Source organism: Conger conger, chromosome 8, assembly GCF_963514075.1.
Source record: "Conger conger chromosome 8, fConCon1.1, whole genome shotgun sequence".
Lineage (NCBI taxonomy): Eukaryota > Metazoa > Chordata > Actinopteri > Anguilliformes > Congridae > Conger > Conger conger.
The window spans coordinates 40,917,154-40,942,221 of NC_083767.1; the positions used below are offsets into that span (position 1 = coordinate 40,917,154).

Sequence of the window (25,068 nt, forward strand, 5' to 3'; positions counted from 1 at the left end):
GACTGTAATACACAGCCAAAAAGTGACATTTAAAAACATTTAACAAGCATCCTGTGTCCTTGCTGTGTCCACAATAAGATCAGCACAGCTGTTGGGCCCTTGAGCAAGGCTCTTAACCTCGCATTGCTCCAGTGGAGGATTGTCCTCTGCTTGGTTTAATCAACTGTGGCTTTGGAAGTGGCTTTGGATAAAATTGTCAGCCGAATAACATGTAACGTACAGTAATAACGATTTGTTTCATTGTCACCTCTGGGCCTCTGTTGTTGCAGATTGTTATCATTGTCACTGTGGTGAAATCTGCGTTCCCTTCCTGGGGTACTCATATTGGAGCTCCACTGATGCTGGCACCAATCTTGAGTGTTCCTATTTTCGTCTTGTTCTCCGTTTCCAAGGTGAGGCTTCATCGTTACCGGGCAGCTGGCACCTCTGCCACTGTATCTCAGCTCAAACGCAGGAGAAAGTGCTCAACGTGTTCTTACGCTTTCCTTGTGACATCCTTTCAGTAGCATGGGGAGAATGTGTATGTGTGTGTTTGATTGCAAATTTAATTTGCTGTGTTAAAGCTGTTTACCTGTTAACTATGTAATCGTACTGTACAGTACTAACTCTTTCCTACAAATAATAGAAAATAGTATAAATAGTATTGCAGCTTAGTATCAGTTTTTAGCAGATACTCGTTGCATGACTTTTTATGAAACTGTTTTTTTCCTTATAGTCAACTTCCTTCCTAGATCTATGAACACATGTTAATATTTTTCAGGAATGAATAAAGACATTGTGCCCTATGGGGACTGTGGCACACATTGCTTTTCCAGCCCTTTCATTAGACTGCTATCGTTTTGTTTATGGTTCGTGTCAAGGTTTATATTTCTCCATTTCTGTGCACCTGGTGTTGCTCTGTCAGGCTGTAAGTCATATTTACAGATTGTAGATTACTCTTGCCTGGCTCTGCGTTGAGTACCGCTGTCTGTCTGACCAGCATGACGATTTGGTCACAACACCTGCCCGTGAGCTGAAACAAGCCCGTCCTGGGAGGCCAAGACTCAGTCTGTGCAAGCGCGCGGTGCTGGCGGGGCGCGAGGCGAACGGCAAGCGGACAGGCGAGGAGGAGCTGACCGCGGATAGCACCACTGGTGTCTGAAGAAGCCGTATGCAGTAACGAGCATCAACGCTGTCTCACTTCCCTTTACCAACTGGACTTCATACTCCATACTGGACATCAAATGAACTCGACCATACTCAACTCTGGGTAAAGGTTTAAGGTGTTCAGTTAATATTCTTAACTGAACATTCCCGTGCTGCTGCAACCATCACCACTGGTCATTGAAAGGAGTAAGAGTTTGAGAACACTGACTTCCAAAAAACCCCTGATGATGTCATAGAACCTCACCTATCAGCATGTCCACCCGACTGCTGTGTGATTGTTCTCTCTACCACTGGAAGAAGTCGATCTTCATCCAGAATTCGACGACTGGTGCCTGCAAACTGGGATTTTCAGTGCTTTGTTATCATAATTGTATATTATTAATCACAGATGCTCCCAGTTCATTATTAAGTCATATATCTTTTTTTGTTGTTGGCCTGATCTTTAGTAAAGAGGAGCGATTGTGTGTTATCCACGCAGGTTATTTGGTACTCATCCGAATGAATTCTTGGCCCCCTGAAACGAATATTGCCCTGGTCCCCGCCAGCTCTGGGCCCCTCGAATCATCACCACCTTTCACCCCACTATCAACGGCCCTGGCTGAATTCATCTGGTTATAGGAAGGAGGACTTCCGCATACGTTAAATTAGGTGGCTTTAGTCCAGTGGCTTTACTGAAACTTAATGAAAGGGAATTCATCCTGTAGTTAAACAAAACATTTAAAAAGCAGTTTCTCTAAAGGTTTTGATCATCATCTTTCAAATTTCATAGATGCATACTGTCAGCACAACAATTTTTACAGACCTATTGGCGTACATGCTGAATGGGTTGTGTTATGGATGTGCTGTTATGACAAGTGGTTATCTTTCATGCTCTTATCTACCGTATTTGTAGAGCATTTATTTCCTGTGGGAAATTATCCATGTTCATCGTGAGCTACTGGTGAAATGACCTCAAGCATTCAAATTCTCATCATATTTCATCTATTGTAGTCCTATGAAATTTATATAAATTTGCATTATGCTCTTTTAATATTTTGAAACCTACTTACCTGCACTAATACATTGACTCAGTATAATGAAAATGCATTAACTTTATTATTAACTGTATTAACTTGTGTATTCGGGCTACAATGGGGGAAATAAGTATTGAACACATCAACATTTTGTCCAGTAAATGTATTTCCAATGAGGCCATTCAAGTGAAATGTGCACCAGACTTTGGTATTAACTCAAGAAATCCAGACAAAAGATCTAACATTAAAGTCCATATGTAAATAAAGTTATGTGTAATAAAATAGAATGACATAGGAAAAAAGTATTGAACACACTAACTGAAATGAATTCAATACTTAATGGAGAAGCCTTTGTTTGTAATGACAGCTTCAACGCCCTTTCTGTATGAAGTAACTAATCGCCCGCAGTATTCAGGTGTGATTTTGGCCCATTCCTCTACACAGATTGTCTTTGAATCTTTAAGATTGTGGGGGGCCCTCTTGTGAATCTGGATCTTCAGATGCTTCCATAAATGTTCAATTGGGTTTAAGTCAGGTGATTGACTGGGCCATTCCAACAAGTTGATTTTCTTTCTCTGAAACCAATTGCAAGTTTCCTTTGCTGTATGCTTTGGATCGTTGTCCTGCTGGAAGGTCCACCCAAGTCTCATCCTCAGCATCCTGGTGGATGGCAGCAGGTTCATCTCAAGACTCTCTCTGTACATGGCTCCATTCATTGTTCCTTCAATGATATGAAGTCTGCCAGTACCATGAGAAGAGAAACAGCCCCACACCATGATACTTCCACCTCCAAACTTCACTGTTGGTATAGTGTTATTCGGGTGATGTGCAGTGCCATTTCTCCTCCAAACATGGTGTGTTGTGTGACAGCCAAAAAGTTTAATTTTGGTCTCATCTGACCAGAGTACATGCTCCCAGTAGTTCACTGACTTTAAACGAGCTTCAACATGTCTTTTTTTCCAGTAGTGGAGTCTTGTGGGCTGAGCGTGCACAGAGGCCATGGCGGTGGAGTGCATTGCCTACTGTCCTTTCTGTCACAGTTGTACCTGCTGCCTCCAAGTCTTTCTGGAGCTCTTTCCTAGTGGTCCTTGGCTCTTTTGCTACTCTTCTAAGTATCCTTCTGACTCCCTGATCAGAAATCTTGCGAGGAGCTCCTGTGCGTGGCCGGTTGATGGTGGAGTGATGTTGCTTCCACTTACGGATAATGCCCCCAATGGTGCTTACTGGAAGATTCAGAAGTTGTGAAATATGTCTGTAGCCAATTCCATTTTCATGTTTTGCAACAATCTGGTTGCGAAGGTCGAGAGAGAGCTCTTTACTTTTACCCATCATTAGATGTTTCTTGTGTGGCACCTTAGTAACAAAAAAAAACCTTTTATAGCCCATCAATATATTCTAACCCAGCTGACATTAATTAGCACAGATTGAAGGTAGAGTTGCCTCCTAGCGGCCTGTAGCGTAGTGGTTAAGGTAAATGACTGGGAGACGCAAGGTTGGTGGTTTTAATCCCGGTGTAGCCACAATAAGATCTGCACAGCCGTTGGGCCCTTGAGCAAGGCCCTTAACCCTGCATTGCTCCAGGGGAGGATTGTCTTTTGCTTAGTCTAATCAACTGTACGTCGCTCTGGATAAGAGCGTCTGCCAAATGCCAATAATGTAATGTAATTAGTTATGGTTTCCAGCTGGTTCCTTGCCTTTCCTTGCTGTTGTGTACTGCTTTTTCTTAGTGTGTTCAATACTTTTTTCCTGTTTCATTCCACTTTATTACACATAACTTTATTTAAATATGGACTTTAATGTTTAGATTTTTTGTCTGGAGTTTTTGAGTCTTTTCACTTGAATAGGCTCATTGGAAATACATTTACTGGACAAAATGTTGATGTGTTCAATACTTATTTCCCCCATTGTATTTTTATATTTTTTGCATGACACAGAACCACATTTTACAGGTTCTGTACGTTAAATTAGTGTATCATAAGCTATTAAAATGTTATTATCTTGATTATTTGACTGTCTGGGATAGATGATTTGCACAAATGACTGTCTTGACTTTTCTGGTTTAAAACTGCTTCAAGTTTTCATTATTAAATATTCATTAAATATAGCTTCTAAACCAGGGGTACCCAAACTGATGGCCAAGGATGGGGTGGCCTGAAAATTTGGGGAGAAATTAAAATTTGTATTTTTAGTATTATTGTTTTTAAAATATGTGAATGTAGACTACTACAACACCCCAACAATAATAAAGCAATGAGGTATGAGAGGTTGTGGTATATTATGTCACATCCTGTTAATTTCCTGGTTTCTGTGTGTTTTCTGTGTTTGTATTCCATTTCACATTTTCCCTTCCTCATGATTTCTTGTCCACCCGCACCTGATATTTGTTTCCTCTATTGAAATCGTCTCACCTGCTTCTCGTTGTCTAGTCATTAGTGTAGCATATAAGCCTGCCTGTTTCTTTGTTTTTTGTACTGTGCCAGATTGTCTTGTGCCCTGCATTTGTACGTGTGTCCCTGTACTGTCCAGCATTGGGACTGCCTGCTCTAGCCCCCTAGTTCCTGTACATGTCTCATGTACCTGTTTCCAGCCCTTCTGCTTGATCTCCCGGCTTTGACCTCTGCCTAGTCCGGACCTCACCCTGCCTTCTCCTCATTGCTCTGGTTACCTGGACTCTGGCCTTTGGCCTGGACTTGGCCACGATCTCCCTAGCCTACATTGCTCTGTTTGCAGGACTTTGACCTGTTTCCTGTGACATTAAAGCCTGTTATCTGTTCCACCATGGTGCCAGCATAGCCATGGCTGAAGGCTGTTGTGTGTGGGTGGGGTGGGGTTTTGTAATTTTGTGAAGCTTCATTTCGGTTCACATCCGAGTAAGATCAGTTTGGGAACCCCGGTCCTAAGTAAACTGAAGTCCACAGTTCTAATTATACCTAGTGTTAACATTTTGTTGGACATCCCCAAAGCCCAAATCACCCTTCTTCTGGGCGATTGACCCAGTGTGTGCTTGCAGTATTGTGTGTTTGTATATTTTCTACATTTGTATTTTCTTCAGATGCTGCACAGTGAAATGTCCAGTGTTATTTCAGTTTCGAAGCAGTGGCCCACCTGAGCCTCAAACCTGCAGCAGTCTTCATAAACTCTTAATGAATCCATTCATTAATGATAACCATGGAGGGAGCACTCAAATATCCACTCAAATAACCATCAATCAAATGCAAACCTTCAGTTAGTATTTCAACTATTTGGTACACGTAAAATTGGAATAAACCTTTTCCAGACAAAGAGGATCAGCATTATTCAGATCATATTGGCCATTTCTTAATGCTGGGAAAACTAAGAGGTAAATGAGGGCACTCATGTGAGAAAGTCTTATTGCTCCTTGATTTGCATTTGATATTCTTTTTACACCATAATAGTTTATTGGAGAGAATAATAAGCAGAAAAAAGTGTATTTCCTTAATTTAGAATTTATTTTTTCTAATATTCATTCATACCTTGCATTCCAATAGTTTGTCCCAATGTATGTATACAGACAACACCGTGGAGGTCCATGAAGAGGTCACGTGACTCCTGTCTGATTGGGCAGTGAGCAGGAAGTGAGTGTGTGTGAAATCCATCCATCAAGGCGATATAAAAACCACTGGATCTACTTAGCTGAGTCCCTGTTTCAACTCTTACTGCTGGTTCCTTCTCGATGCCATGGAGAAGTCCCACTGTATTGTGGCACTTTAGAGCACATCTTTGATTTGCAGCATTCTGTGTCTTCCAGAAGTCTATGAAATTGACTGGTTAGCTACAAAATCTCTCTCTCTCTCTCATCCCCAATTTCCTTGCCACAATCATTTTCTCAGACATTTTTCAGCTCACTAAAAAAGGTGCCGTCTAGCATACAGATTTTTGAATGGAAGATGGAGGTAATCTTCGTTTCACAGAGAAGCTTTTTGGTGCCCCGTTGTATAGGGATAGAAAAAACTGACTGAAGCTGGGTTTGAAAGTAAATGCATGATATGAGTTTGTTTTATCAGTTGCTCTGTACTTAGCTTAACTCAGAATGCAAATTCTTCAAAACTTTGGTCAAAAGCAAGATACCACTGCTGCACATCTAGGCCCCCTTTTACCTGAATGTGAGAAACCAAAACAAAAAAACATTGCATGCAGTTCACACATTAACGCATTAATTACTTTTTCTAATTTGGGATTTCACATAATTAAATAATCACATGTGGAAAATACACAGGAAAACCCCACAAACTTTACATGCAGTTCATATGTGTGTTGTTTTGTTTGATTACAAATCTAAAAAAAATCTGCATTTGTCCCAAGACTTATGGAGCTCACTGTACATATGCATCTGCAGATGGCATGTGTTGTGTCTCTAGCAGATTTTAATTCTGAAGCATTGGCAATCAATCATTGAAAAAAGTAGCAAACATAAGCGTATGTTTTCAAGTTTATGACCTAGGAGTACATGTATCTGAATAGACAAAACCAGACATTCTGCTACAGTAAATTAGGCCTGCTCATAAAATGAAATGATTGATGTCTCCCGACTTAAATCTTGATATCTCCTGGGATGTATTGCTATAGTAGTCTGTTTCCTAAATCACTAAGTGAGCTGTATATCACTAGTTCCAGCTGTGCAAAGTCTCCTGGCAGCAATATTGTTGTCAGGTTTTATTACTCTTTTTTTGTAACAAGAACTGGAAATGCCACTTGATTAACTGCTAGCTAGTTGTGCCAATCAACAAATATAAATTGTGAAGTTATGTTACTGCCTTTCCATTGTCGAGATGGGATGAACTAAGGCACTGGATTAAGGAATTTATTAGACTTATTTTTTAGGCTTATTAAGTGTTCTGCTGCTGTAGCCTATCCACTTAGAGGTTTGACGCGTTCTTTGTTTGGAGATGCTCGTCTGTATACCTGTTGTAATGCATGGTTTTTTGTGTTACTGTCAACTTCCTGTCAGCTTTGACCAGTCTGGACCTTCTCCTCTGACCACTATCATTAACAAGACGTTTCTTCCCGGAGAACTGCTGCTCACTGGATGTTTTTTGTTTTTCGCACCATTAACTACAGACTCTAGAGACTGTACATGACAATCCCAGGAGATCAGCAGTTTCTGAGATACTCAAACTATCCTGTCTGGCACCAACAATCATTCCACAGTCACTCAGATCACATTTCTTTCTAGCAAAATAGCTCAACCTTTGACCATGTCTGCATGCTTATATACATTTAGTTGCTGCCACATTAAATATTTACATTAACAAACTTCTGTACAGGTCTACCTAACCAAGTGCTTACTGAGTGTGTATACTATGTACTAGTAAAGCCACTAACATTGCAAACACAGACTATTCAGCATTGAACCCTTCTGAAACCTTGCTTGAATATGATGATTGCCAGTTCTTTCTGCCATGCACATACAATTATATTTCATCAAAGCTATATGCTATTACCTTGGCCTTTGAAATCAAGCAGATAAATGTTTTAAAGTATTACACTCCAAAGATAAAAGATCAAGTTGAGACAGAAATTATAGCAAAGTGACACGTAAGAATACAAATCTACCACATTGCTTATACTGTACATTTTCTAAATGCAAAGGTGTGGAAGTCGTAAATCAAAGTCAACTTTCCCAATTAGCATCGGTAATACACTTTTCAGCACAGCTGTTCACTTTGAGCGGGAACATTTCCAGCAATTAAAATGGCTGCTGCTATTTTTGAACCGCGTGGCATATGAGGTCATGTGGCCCCGCGGCACAAATACGCGATGAATTGTATGCATTAGGTCAAAAAGAAGCTGCCACAGGAACAATGAGCATTAGTCACAAGTTATATCCTGTGACTGGCTTTAAATTCCAGCCTCCTGCTATGATAATGCTGTGCACACCCCGCTCGGCTGTCTCAACGATGTATGCAGCATCTTTGACAAAGGTCAGACAGGAAAGCCGTAGCCCTTTTTTCACTCGGCATGAAAAAAGCCGGATATTTTTAACCCGACCCGGTTTGGCAGGAGAGGGAATGCGCAGTGACGCAGCGGAAAAACCCAGGGTGCGTGTGACGTTCTCAGAGGTGACATGTTCGGCTGCGGTCAGCCACCCGGCCAAGATGCCCTCGCCGATGCGGAAGGCTACAGCACCACAGAAGAAGAACAAGAGTGTTGTTATGCCTGGTTCCTGCTTTACCCTCTGTCATGGGTATTCCATCTGTCAGAAATCCCTTCACCTGTGAAATTTAATCCAGTCACATGCCTCTTTGGCTACCAAATCAATATCTGTCCAGTATTTCACAGAAAGAGACCCTGATTTGGGGCTAAACACAATCATGATTGCATCGCTCAGCATGGGAATCTTCTGCTCTCCTGTTCGTGAGCAGAAAGAAGACTTACCTCAGTCAGGTTCTCCAAGCCAACACAAACGTCTGCTGTTTCTCATCTCTTTTTAGACTGAAGGCTTAAGCCCAGGCTGTCAGATATATCTGCAGATATGTCTCACACACTGTACTGTTCCGCCCTGTACTGAGAGGTGGCTTTCCTAGTAGTGACATTCATCAGCCTACCTTAAGCTTTAAGAAAGGCTGAAGTATTTCAATGTTTAAACCCATAAGTATGCTTGGCTTCTATTTTGGGTGCAAGAATGACAGACATTATGTCTAGCAGTATGTGCCTTTTTCCAGAAATCCAGTGGTAAATCCGCAATCCAGTCTAAATATAATGTTTTGTATGAGTAATATTTGCAAGCATCTCTTGCTTCAGCCTGAAGCATACAGTGAGCAGATAGCAGACTGCATATTTTCCAAATTTATATAAATAAGATATACTTAGGCATTTCTTTCTTGACTATTGCCTAGGTCAGTGCAATCTTGTGTAATTTTCAATAATTTTCAATAATTTCAATAATAGTCTCAAAGCAATCATGTCTTAAAATGCTCCTTTTGAGCGAATTGATGAGAAAATTGTAGACATAATTGCAATCTTTTCAAAGGCTATGTTGCTCTTTGAAAAAAAAAAACAATGATTCCAAACAATAAAGCATTTCTAAGTTGACGATGACTACCTTTTCTTCTCCAGTAAAAATAACTCCCATGGTGATGGACATTTTAATTGAGGTAAAGCCATTTGCATGCATTTATGATACTTCTAGCAAGTCACAAATTCTGTGATAATTATAACTTCAAGCAACCATTTTTTGTTGTTGCAGATGTTCATGTCTTAATTGAGTCCAATTTAGGCTGTTTGTATATATTTGAATTATAACGATAGTCACAAAATGTGAACTCATAACATAACATTTATAAAATAAAAACATTTTAATTGTGACCACATTGAAAATCTTTTCTTTTTTTTCATGTAATCCTAGAAATAAACTGAAAGTGCTGTCTGTGATGCATACTATACAATAGCATGACAATATGGTACCAAATGAAGCCAGAAATGTCACATGCGACTTAATCTCTCATGTACTGTGATTCATGGACACTTCTCTAATCCAGGCTCTAGCAGGAATGCCACATTCATAAATCCCCTAAAAGATACAGTCGTATGCAATATTTCCAGCATGCTGAAACATCCAGCCTTCAGCTTCAATTTCTTCACTGTCTCTGGGACATTAGCTTCTAGGATTTGTTGATATGTAGTTGAATCTATTCTTCCATCCACCCACACAATATAATTTAATCATCTTTGCTATTGGCTGCCACAATACCCCAAAGCACAATGGATACATCCCCAAGCTCAATGACTGGCAATGTGTTCTTTTATTCATATGGTTTTAATTTGGCGGTTTACTTGTGGACAATTAGTTCACATTTTGATTAATCAGTCCACAGCACTTTTATTCCAAACAAGTCTTTGACTTATCCAAGTGTTGTGTTGCATGCTTCAGACATTGACGTTTGTGATGAAATCGCAAGAAAGGTTTTCTCCTGACAACTCTTCCAAACTGAAAGCACTGAGCATTGCATAAGCAGACCTGCACAGTGGACTGCATCACCACTCTAGTGTCAGTTAAAACTTTCTACTGGTTTCTGTGGTGATATTTTCTATCACAGTTCTATCACAGATTTTCTCGATCTTCCAGATCTTGCCTTTACCTCAACAGTTCCCCCTAACCTCCATTTCTGAATGATGTTTCTGACTATGGGAAGTTCAGTGTTTCAAACATCTGTATATCTTCTTATAGCCTGTCCTGCTTTGTCAGAGTCAATTATCTTTATTTTCAAGTCCTCAGTCAGCTGCCCAAAGGAGTCCATTGTTATTGAGATTACATACAACACTCTTAGAGGTTAGAAGCATTAATTAAACTGGAATTGTCTCCACCTGGTTTAATTTAAGATCTAATGAGTCAATCAAGTTTTGAGACCTTCAAAACAAACAGAATTAATGGAAAAAGTGGAAGGGTTTAATTTTGGAGAGCTTGATGGCCAGAGGTCGGCAACCCTGGTCGTGGAGAGCCGCAGGGTGTGCTGGCTTTGTAGTTACTCAGAACTTAATTGATCAATGAAAGGTGATGATTTTTAAGTTATAACAAAAGCAGGCACACCCTGCGGGTCTCCAGGGCCAGGGTTTCCGATCCCCATGGAGGACCATGGACAGCACAAACGTTGTCTCTGCTTGTTGTTTCATCACTTTTAATTTTCTGAACTGTTTTCCATTGTCAGAAAGGTGGTAAGCCAAACAGTTTTCTGAATTCTAAAGCATGTGGACATTGGCTCATTGGCTCAGGCGGTAAGAGCAGTCATCTGGCAGTTAGAAGGTTGCCGGTTCAATCCCGCCCTCGGTGTGTCGAAGTGGAGGCAAGAGCAGTCGTCTGGCAGTCGGAGGGTTGCTGATTTGATTCCCACCCTGGGTGTGTCGAAGTGTCCCTGAGCAAGGCACCTAACCCCCAAATGCTCCTGATGAGCTGGTTGGTGCCTCGCATGGCAGCCAATTGCCGTTGGTGTGTGAGTGTATGTATGAATGGGTGAATGAGAAGCATCAATTGTATAGTTCTTTGGATAAAGGCGCAATATAAATGCCAACCATTTATGTCAAGGGCCAAGAGCTGCTGTTTGTTTGTTTGTGTACTGCCAGGTGTGAAGCCAGTATGGCCAACTAGTAGCACAAATTGTTTTGTTAATTACCGAGTAGGAAAGAAACCAGGGCTGGATTTGTATTTGAGGACCAGATTTGATGACTGCTGCTCTAAGGCAGGGGCCGATCTGTTTCAGTATTTTGTGCCAACTTCTGGTCTTAATTATTTAACTGACTCAATCATATGTTATGTGATGTGTATGAGTACCGGCTACAGCTGCAGACTGCAAGTGTATCCTAATGATTTTATTGTGCTTGTACAGGCTTGAACCAGGGTAATTTACAGAGCTGTCAGCAAATAAAAAAACAAGGCACAAGGTTGGAACAAAAACCAGTATGCAGACTAGCCCTCGAGGACCGGAGTTGCACACCCCAACTCTAGAACCAACTGGTTCCTGGTCCTAAGGGAACATAGTTATGCATGCTTCCAGCCTCCATTTACATTTTACCATGGACATGGAAGACTAGCACGGGGAGAAACAGGCAGGTTGTTGGCAGGGTCTATACCACCATGAGAAACATATAGCCGAATATTAGATATTAATGGACATCAGACCCATTTGAAGTCCCAAATGCTTCACCCCCTGCATCACTGACCATGAAACCCTTTAGGGCAAGTTCTTTCTCACTGTTGTTACATACTAAAACTGACAGAGCTGAACTACTTTCTCTACTGCACTTTAATTAAGAAACACATTTGGAAGAAGTCCATTTTTGCTTTCCCTATACTGTTGATAATGTCCTGCCAGTCCAGGAGAAGTTCTGGACACCGCTGGCCCCAGGCAAACGCATGCATTATCTGAATTATTGGCTGCGCTTCCCTGATTTTTATTCTTGCAGTGAGCCTAGGGGCTCATCTCAATTGCTTCTTTTTCTTTTTCTTGCACCGGAATCGATTGAGGTCCGCCATCTTTAAGGACATTCCAGCCCATTAAATGTTTCTTCTGTTAGCTAGAAGTAGAAGTTAGGAACTAGGAGCAGAAGGTAGGATAGACCTGTGGGTCCTCCTCTCTCCATCTGCCACATCTGTAATTGACATGGCTTTGAACGAACGTTTGAAGGAGCAAAGGACATTCTTTACTTTACTTTAACTCTCTTCTCCTGAATGGTAAGTAAAAAACGAGGTGAAAAATAAGCCCCAGATACAGAAGACAATGGATCTGTGTAAGGTAAGAGGTGGAAAGTCCAGGCATTGGAAAGTAAACATCCTGCCACCTACAGTATAATCTCAGCCAGCTGATTTTACTCATTAGTTCTGCCTTCTGGCTGAAGAATTGTGCTAATGAGCAAATCCAGGTGATTAGAACAAAAAGTATCGTATCTTTCTTTATCTTTAAGTTTCTTTCTAAAATTTTGCTTAGGGCTAATTTTATACCTTTCTGCGCTGTGTTGAGACAGGTAGTAGGCAGTTCTGTTACTGTCTGTATTAGTTGTGTCCTTCCCCTCAAGGCCTATATTTCATTTCCATAGCGAGCTTGAAACATAAAATAATATCAAATCTGTGGTTAGCCATGTGCCATGGACTGGATAATCTTACAATGGAAATGTTTCGTTCAGGGTAATATTTGCAAGCTAATTAAAACATGGACATAGTTTGTCATGTAATAAATGAAATCACATATTGATAAAATGCTTTGGGAGTTTAAATACAGTTAAATTCTTCCTGTGGTTAACCTGATTTTACCTCTTACCCCAAGAGCACAGTAACAGGTTAAAATAGAGTTCCTTTGCACCATATGACAGATATCGATGAGGCATGGGAAGAAGCCATCTGAACATCTAGGCTGAGCTATTCGAGTGGCTTGTGTCATCTGATCAGACACGGAGTATAAGATGGCAGCCATTACAATATAGGTCAGTATACTGTTTATGACAGTAGCTCCAAGCTGCAAAGTTGAAGCAACTGCAAGGGCAAGAAAAGCAAATAGAAGAAGCAACAGGGAGCAAAAAGATACGGATTGAATATAGAAGCAGGAATAATACCATGGTGTGGTTTTGTTTTTGTCAAATAACCTTGGGATAATGAATTAGACATTCAAGCAGGGTTTTTTTCCCATTGATCACAGTCTCCGACCCACATGTTTTGAACAGCCAGCTAATGTTTAAGCACTGAGATTGATAGGGAGTGTAATTCATTTGAAAACAGTGTGTGTAGGCCTTCCTCTTGTTTGCCAAACCTCCCAGCTGTTTCATTGTGCTGCAAAACAATTACGAGCACAAATATTCACTGCATGCCGTCTCTTCCAGAGAATATATTACTACCAATCTGGGAAATGTCAGAAGGATAGAAAAAGTGACCATAAGTGCCATGAGACTGTAAGATTTTTCCTTGTGTATGCACAACTGGAGAGGAAAATAAAGCTGAATGATATTGCTTGTGTCCAAGATTTTCATTTATAAGCCTTCGGGTAATGGTGTGCTGGGCAGTAAACCAGAGAGTTTATATGACAATGGAACACCGCCTGACAGTTTTGTTCTGTGTTCATATTGTAAGCCTCCCTTTTTTTATTGAGTTCTGTTTGAAGGGCAAAGGAAACAAACCACTTGTATGCTTTGCTTTGTATACTGTCGAAACAACTTCCTACCCTTTCAGACGACCTTCCGAAACATTACATAACACTACATTTCAGGCATTTAGCAGAAACTCTTATCCAGAGCGACATACAATGAAGTACAGATCGAACACAGGGACAAGTGCGACGAGGACCCTAGAGGACAGTACGGTTCCGAGTCCTAGTGTGACCATATAGACACCTTTCCGAATATCATATTTGTGCTGACAGAAAGCTTGTGACCGAAGTTAATGATTACCTCGTAGTCATGAATGTTTTCTTTTCTACTCTGTAAAAGGAAAGCATTCATACCTGAATTCCTCTTTGTTCACGGTGTAACGACCACATACAAAGACACGTTCTGTTACTGCTTCTGCTTCTTGTATTTACATGTGCACTAGCAGGGAAGCAGAGGAATCGTACAGTGTTGTGCCTTCTTACGGAAAGAAAGTATGACACCCTCCCCACACTGCAAAATCACACATGTCCAAACTTTTGCTTTCAGAAAGAGGGAATTTAAGAGAGAGAACATTGCCATTTTTTTAGGGCAGGAATGAAGTATCAGAACTGTAGCTCTGGGCATGAAGCAGTGCCTTAGCCTCTGATCTTCAAGCACAGCAGTGAGGTTACATCTGGCTCAGAATCATTATTGCTCTATTAAGGAAAAATCACATTTGTATTTAATTGTGAGTCAAAATGAAGGAAAAATGTTGACTTGAAAACATTTCTTGTTGGTTGTTGGTATACTACTTTTGGAAAGAGAATGTCACACTGATAAGTTCATTCACAGAAGCGGTTGTACATTCAAACTAAATTCTGCAATGTAAATGCAGAGGTTATTTAAAAATTCGTTTTTACTACCTGATTATTGATTCAGTGAGTCACAGGCCTTGAGATCTGGCCTTAATAACTGCTCGTAAAATATTTATCAATGCACACCCTGCTGAAAAAAACAGCTCAAGTGAGGTTTTGAAACAGCTGGTAACTGGAATTTCAAGCTGGTCATAGTTGGATTTTACACCAGGGAAACACACACATGTGCACAGACACACGCACACATGCACATGCACATGAACACTTAAAATATGCAGATTGTGTTTCAATACTACATGTCTAATGTCAGCACAAGCCATTTCCATTTTCCATTTTCTGGTAAGGACATCAAGCTGAGTGGAAAATAATACCCCCCAGGTGCTAGTCCCACTGGACATCAGAAGTTACATATTTCCCCGACTAATTTCTCTGCAAAGCTGAAACCACATTGAAAAAATGAAAAACAGGTCGTAGAAGTATATATATGTCACTCAAAAGCCATTTCCTGACTATTTGGGGTCAAATAAGGTTAATTCCTCATTTGCAGATTGATGGTAATTAATGCCTTGCATATCCCCTGAGAGCTTTTTGAGGCAAATATAGCCTCGGATATGTTTTCCCGACCAAGAAATAAACATCACAACAAAGGCAACATTAATACTCAAGAATGAGGCAGCGATTGACCTGATTATCCCAGTATCTGCACAGAACACAAACCAAGCTTGCTACATTCTTCATCCCTTCTTTCTTACTATGCCAGCTATGCCAGCTTGACCAGCTTCAAAATTGAGTCATAAGCTGGTTTAGCTGGTTATGAACTGGTCAACCAGGTAAACCAGGTCGATCTGGGAGGTGGTCTGAACTGGTCGACCAGCTAAACCAGGTTGAGCTGGGAGCTGGTCTGAACTGGTCAGCCAGCTAAACCAGGTCGAGCTGGGAGCTGGTCTGAACTGGTCAACCAGGTAAACCAGGTCGAGCTGGGCGCTGGTCTGAACTGGTCAACCCCCCCCCCCCCCCCCCCTCCCCCTCATGAACAATCTCATATGTATATTAATAGGTGAGAATTCTCAGGCCCATTCTCCTTCAGTGTGTTTTCATTTGAAGAGCTTATGAAAAGAATGGATATTATAACAGCCCGTCATGCTTCATTAATATTCAAAAGAGCTGCTGAATATTAAAAAAGCAGGTGGCAAAGTTTTCATATTTATATTCCGAAATCATTTGGAAATTTTGAAAAGTGCCACACAGTTCTCCTTTGACCAAACGGATTCATGGACATTTTAAATTGGCGCGATGGCTATTAAGCTATCGATAACCCATAGATTTGTTAGCCTGCAGAATACCAACCAGAGTACAGCCTTAAGTATTTAGTTGTTTTTATCGGGGGATTATTTATCGCATACATAGGTTTAAATAAATAAAGCAAATGAGCACGTTTTAGCTAATAGGCTTTCATTACAGAGTTCGCATCCGTCTCAGACTGGTCATTAAGCTTGCTGTCTTCATCAAGTAAAGCCACACTTAGCAGCAGTTTAGCTGATAGGATGGAGCTTCTCTTCTCCTCTGCCCAGGGTCTGTTTCCATCCTGTGACTTATATCCTGAAGGAGACGTATTTTAGGGGGAAATCGGGCAAATACATGGCCTGCTGGAAGTCCTGCGATTAGTGAAAACCATTTAGATCTCTTCCCCCCTCCCATCTCTTTATTAAGAGGTATTATACTGCATTTACACAGCTTTTTAAAAAGTATCTATAGAAAGACTGGGACAGGTTTTGGCTGCAATTGCTCCCAGATGATGACAGTATTATGCAACCAACGCCATATAATGCATTCAGTCTTGGACAGTGACCAGGGGACTGTTTCACAAAGCAGCATTACTGAGTTAGCCAGATAACCATACTGAGTAAAACTTTGATCAGGGCCCTGTTTCACAAAGCAGGCTTACTGAGTTCCCTGGGTAATGGCACTGACTAAAACCTGGAGCAGTTGTGTTTGCTTCAGTCCATGTGCAGTTATCCGGCTAACTCAGTAATCCTGCTTTGTGAAGCAGTCCCCAGGTCTTACATCTACTGCACAAATTGTTTGTGTGAATACATGCATTTTAGACATCTCCCTCCATATTGGGGTTGAGTCCCTCCCGGTGTCTACGATAACCTGAGTACCTGTGTACCTAAGGGAAAGCAGGAATGTTGATACCTTATCACCATGTTTGTTAGACCCTGTGGAATAATTCACAATTTCAGAAAAATAGAGCAACTGAGGACCTTTAAAGGTTACAGGTTTGGACACAGCTGTTAGGGGGAGGAAGGTATTCCATTAACCGTTTCCCACAATGCATTTGCAAATGTCAGTATGTGAACTAGATTATGTAAGCTGCTTTGAGAAGAGCATTTAAAAAGAAAACAATATATACAGTAGCTGAAACGGTGTCCACTAGATGGCCACTAAAGAGCAGTGTCTGAAATAAGACAAAAACATCAACATATATATCACTCCCAGTTTATATGTGCTGTCATTACTCCCAGCTTATGTGCTGTTATCACTCCCAGTACCAAAAGAATAAATGAATTAAATAAAATCAGGTCAGAAAAATCACACAGAAAAGAGTTGTCCTGTACAGCGAAATTGAGCGCCTTTTGGAAATCAGCCCAATATGAGGGTTACCATCTGTATTTCTACTGAGGTCTGGTTGGGAAAAAGAAAAACAATTTTAAAAAATGTAACAGCTGAAGCAAATATTTTCTGTACAAACAAGATGTCAAATTATATTCTGTTATGAATATTAATATTAATTGTCAGTATATAGGGCATAAGCCCCTGGGGGGTGTGCAGCTGCAAAGAAACATGGGTAATGTAGTCACAAGTTGCAGGATCCCAGTTAAAAGTATTATAATCAGAAACATACCCCACAACATTATATGGCTTATATCTGATCCACATGACTACACTTTAAAACCTTTCATTTCAAACCCTTCCTGAGTTAGATAGTGCTTAAGTGATCTTTATTCTGCACTCATCCTTAATTATTAATTCACTAAATTCCCAGAAACATAATATAATATTTTTATAATTATTTTGCTGCCAACAAGAGAAAGGAAATGTAATTGTTCATGATCAGCAAGTATTAAACCAAAACAAGTGCCGTGAATTGTAAACTGCTCCACCAAACAATTAGCATTGCCTCAGATTTGCTGGAGTGATACACACTTCCTTGTTCATGGTAGTGCTATTTTTGTGTGAGCGGTCTTGGTGATGCAATACTTATGAGTGAGGCAATACAGACTTCCTCTGACAGTAGACTGCTTCTGAATCACTTTGCTGGGAAAAGAGAGTGTTCCAGTTGTAGCTACCCGTCGGCTGTGGGTTTTTAAACTTCTACGTTTACACCACCTGACCCGGGACCTGGACTGGAGCTGGAATGGCCACTTCTGCTCAGCGACAGCTCATCCAGCTGGACTACAGCTCATTACTGCAGGATTTGAAACATATTTTTGAAACCCCAAATTGTGGCATAGGTACCCAAAGTGAACATGCTCAATTCTGTATACGTATAGACGGATTCGCATTTTGTCACGAATGAGAGCTAAGTCTGACATGCTAGACAATTTGGAATGTGTTTGGTGTCTTTCCATGCTTTCGAGCCCCTTGTTTGTATGAGACGGGGCACAGAGAGTACAGGGAGTTCTCTAAAGATACATAAGGAAACAAGCTTGGCATAGAAGATCATTATCGGGTTAATTGTTTTCTTTCCCGAGAGGTATCGAGTAATGTGATCTCTCTGTGTATAAACTGAGACAAGAAGGAATAAACAGGACAACAAGAATGACTTTAGATCATCTTCCATTTAATCAACTGTCAATGAGAAATGCAGCCTAAAATTTGCATTCAGTAGATAGCGTTAGATTTCAAGGGAAAAGAGACAGCAGGAAACCATCATAATGAGGAGCTGCGTGCCATTGTAATGTACACAGCAAGACATCTTGTGTTCTCTGCATAGCAAAATGGCGTCTACCAGAAGCTGCACCGAACATCAAGAGGAACGTCTTCTTCACTTAAATTACTACCACAAAAATGGAACATGATCATCAATCTTTTTTAGTTATCTATTTATCTCCTGGTCTCCCGGATCTATCTCTGACGGATTCAACACTTCCCATCAGGAAAGTTGCTTTGCTGGTTCTGAACATCTCAAGAGTGTTGAATTTGTCCGTCATCCAACACTCGAAGTTGGCGTTCTCTTGATAAGCAGGACACATCGATTTCTTTCTGTAATTAGTTTGATTTCACCAGGTCCGGCATACAAATGGATGAATCACTCACTCAAGCATATCGGTCAGTCAGGAGGGGCAGAAAATCATAGTGATGACAAAAATATTAACAAATATTTAAATATTAATAAATACCTTTACGATTTATGTTAAACATATTTAACATAAATCCCTATACCTATATTTGATATAAACTTTCTGTACACTAATATTTAAAACGTCCCCTTGATGCCCAGTATTGTGTGTTTGAAGCAGTGCATTGAAGAATAGTCTCTTTCTTTATATTCAAAAAATAGGTTTCTTTAAAAACGTGTTTCACAAGGAACAGAGATCACAGTGTATATCATATATATTAAAAAGAGTGGCTCGTAGAATCGGAGGTTACCCCAATTTCAGTTGTGTGAAGCCAGCCTACCCCCGGAGACATTTCCCACAATCCATCACAATCAGCATAACATACTGAATTTCTAGCAGGGGGTTCAATTTTGGTCTTTGGGATTCAACATCCAACCTTCAAACTGAGGACTGACAGTCTAACCTAGGGGTGCACAAAGCTTGCTTTCAGAGCTTAGAGTGTATGCTGGTATTTCATCTCAGCCAATTGCCCTGGCTAAGAAGTGAGCTACTGCAATTAACTGTGTACACCAACAATAATATCCTCTGTATATTGGACAGAAACACCATTTAAATAGAACAGCATAACCTTCAGCTGTCACACAATTAAAACAAAAGAGAAAACACAATCACATCAAGTAAATGAAATGTGCTGCATAAAAAAAAATATAAAAAGATAGTTAACTTGAAATTCAGAGAATCAGCGGTCGTTGTGCACCCCTGCTCCAGCCAAAAGTTGACTGATCTGGTGAGTGTTTTATACGCTCCAGTCTTTTCCGTATATGCTTTAGCTACCTGTAGATAGTTGGGCCTGCAGGTTTGATTAGTTAACAGTCTCACATACTGTGGGGAGGGGGGAGTCTAATTCCCTCTGTGGGAAGAACACAATATTCACATTTATACAGAACAACAACGCTCTGTGGGGATTTAAGCATGTACAGTGAATCAATACAAAATAAATATTTTCAATGTACAACTTGCATCGACACAAGCACAACTGCGCTACAACTGTCTACCTTGTGCATTTTCTTCTACATAGCATTTCTAATTCATTAAAGACAAATATGATGAAATGAATGAAATGAGACATTGTTAGAGTGGCAGTTGGGGCTATATCGAAACTAGCCGAACATATTACAAAAAACAACTTCAAAAATCATGAGACAGAAACTGCAGACATCAATGCAATAAAGATGAGCATATTAATTTTGGCTAACAGTGAAGTAGGCAGTCTGGTTGGCACACTTGGCAAACTTTGTGAAATCTTTTAAATTGCTGGTTGGATGGGTGCGGTTGTTGAAGTTGTAAAAGGGCTGATGTCAAATATGTACCTACAAAAGCTGGATTGTATTCATTAAAACACACAGATTTGAATAAGAGCAGATCATCCTGACGGAGGCTGAATTAGCACGTTCAAAATCCAGTTTCCCTCCAACTGGTGCAAGCGCTTCTCCTCAGAGAAAAGTGCTTTATGGGCACTCTGAACTCATGTCTCAACACGAGAAAGAGGGGACAGAGATGGAGGAATTAAACTCATGCCCATGATCTTATCGGCTCTGTATGGTACGATCTGTTTCGCGGATCTAACCCAATTTGCCGCACAGAAGCGCTAGCTGTGATCCGCAACCGCACGGACAGAAACCGCACGGCGAGTGAGCAAGGGACGATAAGACGCATCGCGCAGCACACCACGGGATAGCAGTATGTATAAAGATACACTATATGCTGCCTGTTCTGTTGAGAGGATGTTGGAGATAGAGGAAATAAAATATTGATGCTAAGATGGGGGGTGTAAAAAATACATTGCGTTAATATTTTACGCAATAATGTATAGCGGAGCTCTTGAGACCAAAATGGAACCAATGGCTAATGGAACACTGCCCGGACCTTCTATTTGACCCATTATCTCTATGGTAGTGAGGCTTGCATTACTTCTATGGTCTTGTTACAGAGCGAGCTGCAAGATAGTCAGCCAATGGAAGGTCTGACAACACTGAATGTATACACATACTGTAATGTACGATAACATACTATGACGTACAAAAAATATTATGTTGAATGTCTGATTGGAAAATAATTAAACAAAGCTTAAAATGCCATGGGGCTGGACTATGGATTTATATTTCTGAACATGAAATGGTATTGTGAGCCTGTGGATTGCGACAATTGAAAAAAAAAAAAAAAGGCTTGTCACACAAAAAATATAGTGTACTTTAACAGAGGGGTCAGTTGACTGAGGCAGCTGGTTTTAGACATGATGGTTCCACCTACAGAAATCATTCAGTCAAGAACAACCTCAATAAAGCTGTCACAGTTTGAAATAATGTACAACTAAGATAAAAAGGAAAGCATTCAGCATTGCAACTGGATGGATTAAATCGCAGTTCCAATATTCTTACATTTAGAAATTTAACAAAAACACAAAAACACAAGGAAGAAAAGTTGCCATCTCAAGGGACATACCGTAATTATGCATGAATGGTAGGCTGGGATTGGCTGTTTCCTGCGTAGGTGGTGGGTTGTTGCCCTTTTCCAAAGAAATTTGGCCATACCAGGGAAGTGAAATTAGCATATTTGACACAGACTGCAATTAGACTCACACAGTCCCAAAAATAATGCAGCCGCTCTCTGTTTTCTCTGAACACAAACATACCATCTTTCATCCTTGTTCCTTTTTCAATTGTGCGTGCAAGATTGTTCCATTTTCAAGATTGTGTGCACGTGTGTGTGTGAGAAAAGGATTGTTTTTTGCCCTTAAAAGGAACATTTGTCCTGTTTTTAATACAATTAATATCGATTTTATGCAGTTGCTTGTTTTCTTGGAAACCTTGAATGAAATCTACTAGCAGCAATATGCAGAAACATTATCTAAACATCGATTGGTTAAAAACCAGTCCGTCCATCCAGAGTGAAATGAAGCATCATCGTGTGGTAGTTATAGTCTCCTGTAAGTGATTTTATATGGGATGAAATGCAGAACAAGATCACTGTGCGACCTATGCAAACAATACCCACTAGAAATAGATGGAAATATAATAATAATAATAATTATTATTATTCTTTTCAGACTGTTTAAGATTTTACCCTTCAGTCCGTTTGAAGAACAGGTTTAAGATATCTTGTAGGTATAGTATGCAACATTTACATGGCATCTGCACATAAACGACTCTGTTCTCACATCAAGAACATTGAGATTCCTGAGCTGCTGAGCCGTGACCGTTGCTGTCGCGTGTTCGATTGAAATCCTCTTCTCCGCTGGCAGTGACTCTTCATTATCTGCCCGTTCCCTTCCTGAACACACAGTCCTTAATGTTAGAAAATCTGAAATTGTTTTTTTTTTTCGCTGACAGAGGAAGCAAAACTATATCACCAAGACAATTCAGTGACAAACACTCAGAGTAGAACACTGATTTTAGGTTGTTGAGAGAAAAAGTCCTCTTTTCAAAACGTAAATGAACAACACAACAACAAGTGAATCGTTTCAATGAATATTTGAGTTCTGGTTGCATTGTTTATGCTTAAACTCCTTAAACGGGTCAATGTCTTTTCAGTCCTGGTGGGACAATCAAACATGTATTTCAATTGCATGTCCTTAAAGCACAGATATATTCTTAACTTAATTTTCTCAGACAACAATGGAGTCCATTTTGTGAAGTCAGTTTTACTTTGGCACTCACATTTTTCAGCAGTCCAACACAAAAACGCCCAGTAAGAGATTAGCGTGAGGGCCTAAAACACAAAGTTGAAATAGTCAACACGATGGCCATTAATGGTTTCTTTCATTCCAAATTCAATCTCATTCAGGAAAAAATAGCCATGGAATCTACTCACGAAGGGAAAAAACTAATGGAAAAAAAAGTTACCGACGTTGATGAATAAACCAACAGAACATTATACAAATTTCAAACTACTTTATATTCCATAAAGTCTGAGAGCTGCTTCATATCCGTATATATTTTTGCTATTTCTTAAATATACTTTCTTTTTTTTAAACTCATCTGTGCATATATATATACATATGTACTATACTGTATATCATAAGGTGGGTGTTCTCTATAAAAGGTGAAAGGTCAGAGGTCAGTTCAGGTTATTTACACGAGGCTGCGGGAGCCACTGGAGTCTCTGCGGCGGGCGAGGAGTGGGTGGGGGAGGGGCGGCTGGGGGGGGATGTACTGGTGGGGGTGGTTGTAAGGCGGGGGCGGGGGGGGCAGCGGGGGCTGGGGGCTGGAGCTGCCCTGGCTGCGGCCCTCGGGGGACCGCACCGGGGTGGAGAGGGCGGACTGGATGAGCTGGTGGGTGGGGGTGTGGCTGAGATAGGCTTCCACGCGTCCGTGCCCGCTCTTGTCCAGGACGATGACCTTGACGATCTGCTGGCACTGGATGAGCGTGTCGGGGTGCAGGTCCACCAGCTGGGGCAGGTGGACGGGCGTGGGCTGGAGCTGCGGGTAGAACAGCTCCCCCCGGAGGGCACCGGGGAGGCAGACTCTCTCAGGGCTCCGGGACGCGCTGAGCTGGTACGTTCGAAGCCTGTTGTGAATTGACACCTATTTTAGAAAACAGCCAGAGACAGCATTAAATGTTATAAGTACTTTCCTCCTCTAAGTCGGTTTAGCCCTCTGGTGTACAACAACCACAGACAAGACATGCGCAAGATGGAGGCGTGCGACACGAAACGGGACCAGTAAGAACAGGTGCTGGGAGCGCTGGCGGGGGTGTGGTTGTGAGGTTGAAGGTGGGGAGGTGGGGGGAGAGGGGTGGTGTTTCGCTATCTAGGGGGGGTGGGGGGGTGGAGTGGTAGGAAAGTTGACACCGAGGGCCTTGTGTCACCCTACTCAACCAATGCGGCACTAAGGGAAAAGTTTGGGTCCTGGCGTAACCATGGTGAGGGGGACCACAAATTTTGGCGCACAACTGGGGACCAATATGCTTTGGGGACCTATTAAGGAGATGCAGCAAGGGGAGGAGTTTGGGATGGGGCCAGTGCTCAGACAAGAGAGGGCCACTTTCACAAAGGACACTCACCAGGATACATGCTGTCATTTTACATTTAAGATTCAACACGCCTAGTCACATTCAGTCAGTACAAGTGTGTTCAGAAACACATGAGAATGTGGACACTTTTTCTTTTCTTTTTTTTTGTCAAGGGGCATCCAGGGTCCTTCTCTGAAAATTTTTTACCCAGGGTAAGTGTTTGGTTGGACATAGCTCGCTGACAAAGGCCATCCAGGCTGTGCTTTGAAATGGCCGACCAAACACCTTCCCTACGGTTTTAATCTCGCAAAGTGTTGAATTGCTCCAGGGAACTTTAAAACAATGTTAAGTCACAGCCATGGTAAACAAGTCAAATATTAACGGTAACGCCAACCATTTTTCAGAATAACACCCTTGTTACCCCTTTAAAGGTCATAAAACTCCAAGCTTTTTGACAACTTTTATGGGTTTTATTTATTTCAAAACTGCTTTGGGCTCTATTGAGATATCATGAAACACAGCCAGGTTTAGATGTTTCTTGTGGAATTCACAAGCCGTTTACTTGGGCAATAATATAATTTGTGCTATAATAGAACCAAATTAGTAATTATTTAAGAATAGTGCTGTGTACAGTATATTATTTTACAAGGCTAAAGAGAATTAAAGAGGCTAAAGAGAATTAAATTGACATGATTACATGATTAAACATGATTAAAATTATAACATGGCCATTATGTTACAACTGTCCCAATTTCAAGACAGTAAAACTTGAGTAAACAACTCAAAGAAATGTTGATGCAACAGATCAGGCTATATCTCTGTTGCAACCTGAAGAGCAACTGCAGAAACAGTATTAGTATACCAGTATACAATATTGGTATACACAAAGCCAATTAGAAAACATGTGAAAGGCATCGTGAATTAGTTATGTTTCAGGATGTTTCAATAAAGACACAAAGGCATTCGTTTCAGACTGATGTCCACATTAAAAATACATCCTACAACCCTGTTCATCAAATCATGGTCCTAGAGGGCCAAATCAGGGTCCTTTTTCCACCTTCCCTTTACCTGGGAGTCATGTGTGAAGACAGACTACTGTAATTGTTCAATCAA

General features: G+C 40.8%; 1 protein-coding gene across 1 annotated transcript in view; it reads right to left on the reverse strand.

Moving 5' to 3' along the window:
* Positions 1–23,362: 23,362 nt before the first annotated feature.
* Positions 23,363–25,068, reverse strand: part of LOC133135745 (IQ motif and SEC7 domain-containing protein 3-like) — a 59,217-nt gene continuing 57,511 nt past the window's right edge. The window contains exon 12 of the mRNA XM_061252993.1: positions 23,363–23,511. Within this exon, the coding sequence (XP_061108977.1) occupies positions 23,473–23,511 (39 nt within the window). The 3' untranslated portion in view covers positions 23,363–23,472. The remainder of the gene's footprint in view (positions 23,512–25,068) is intronic.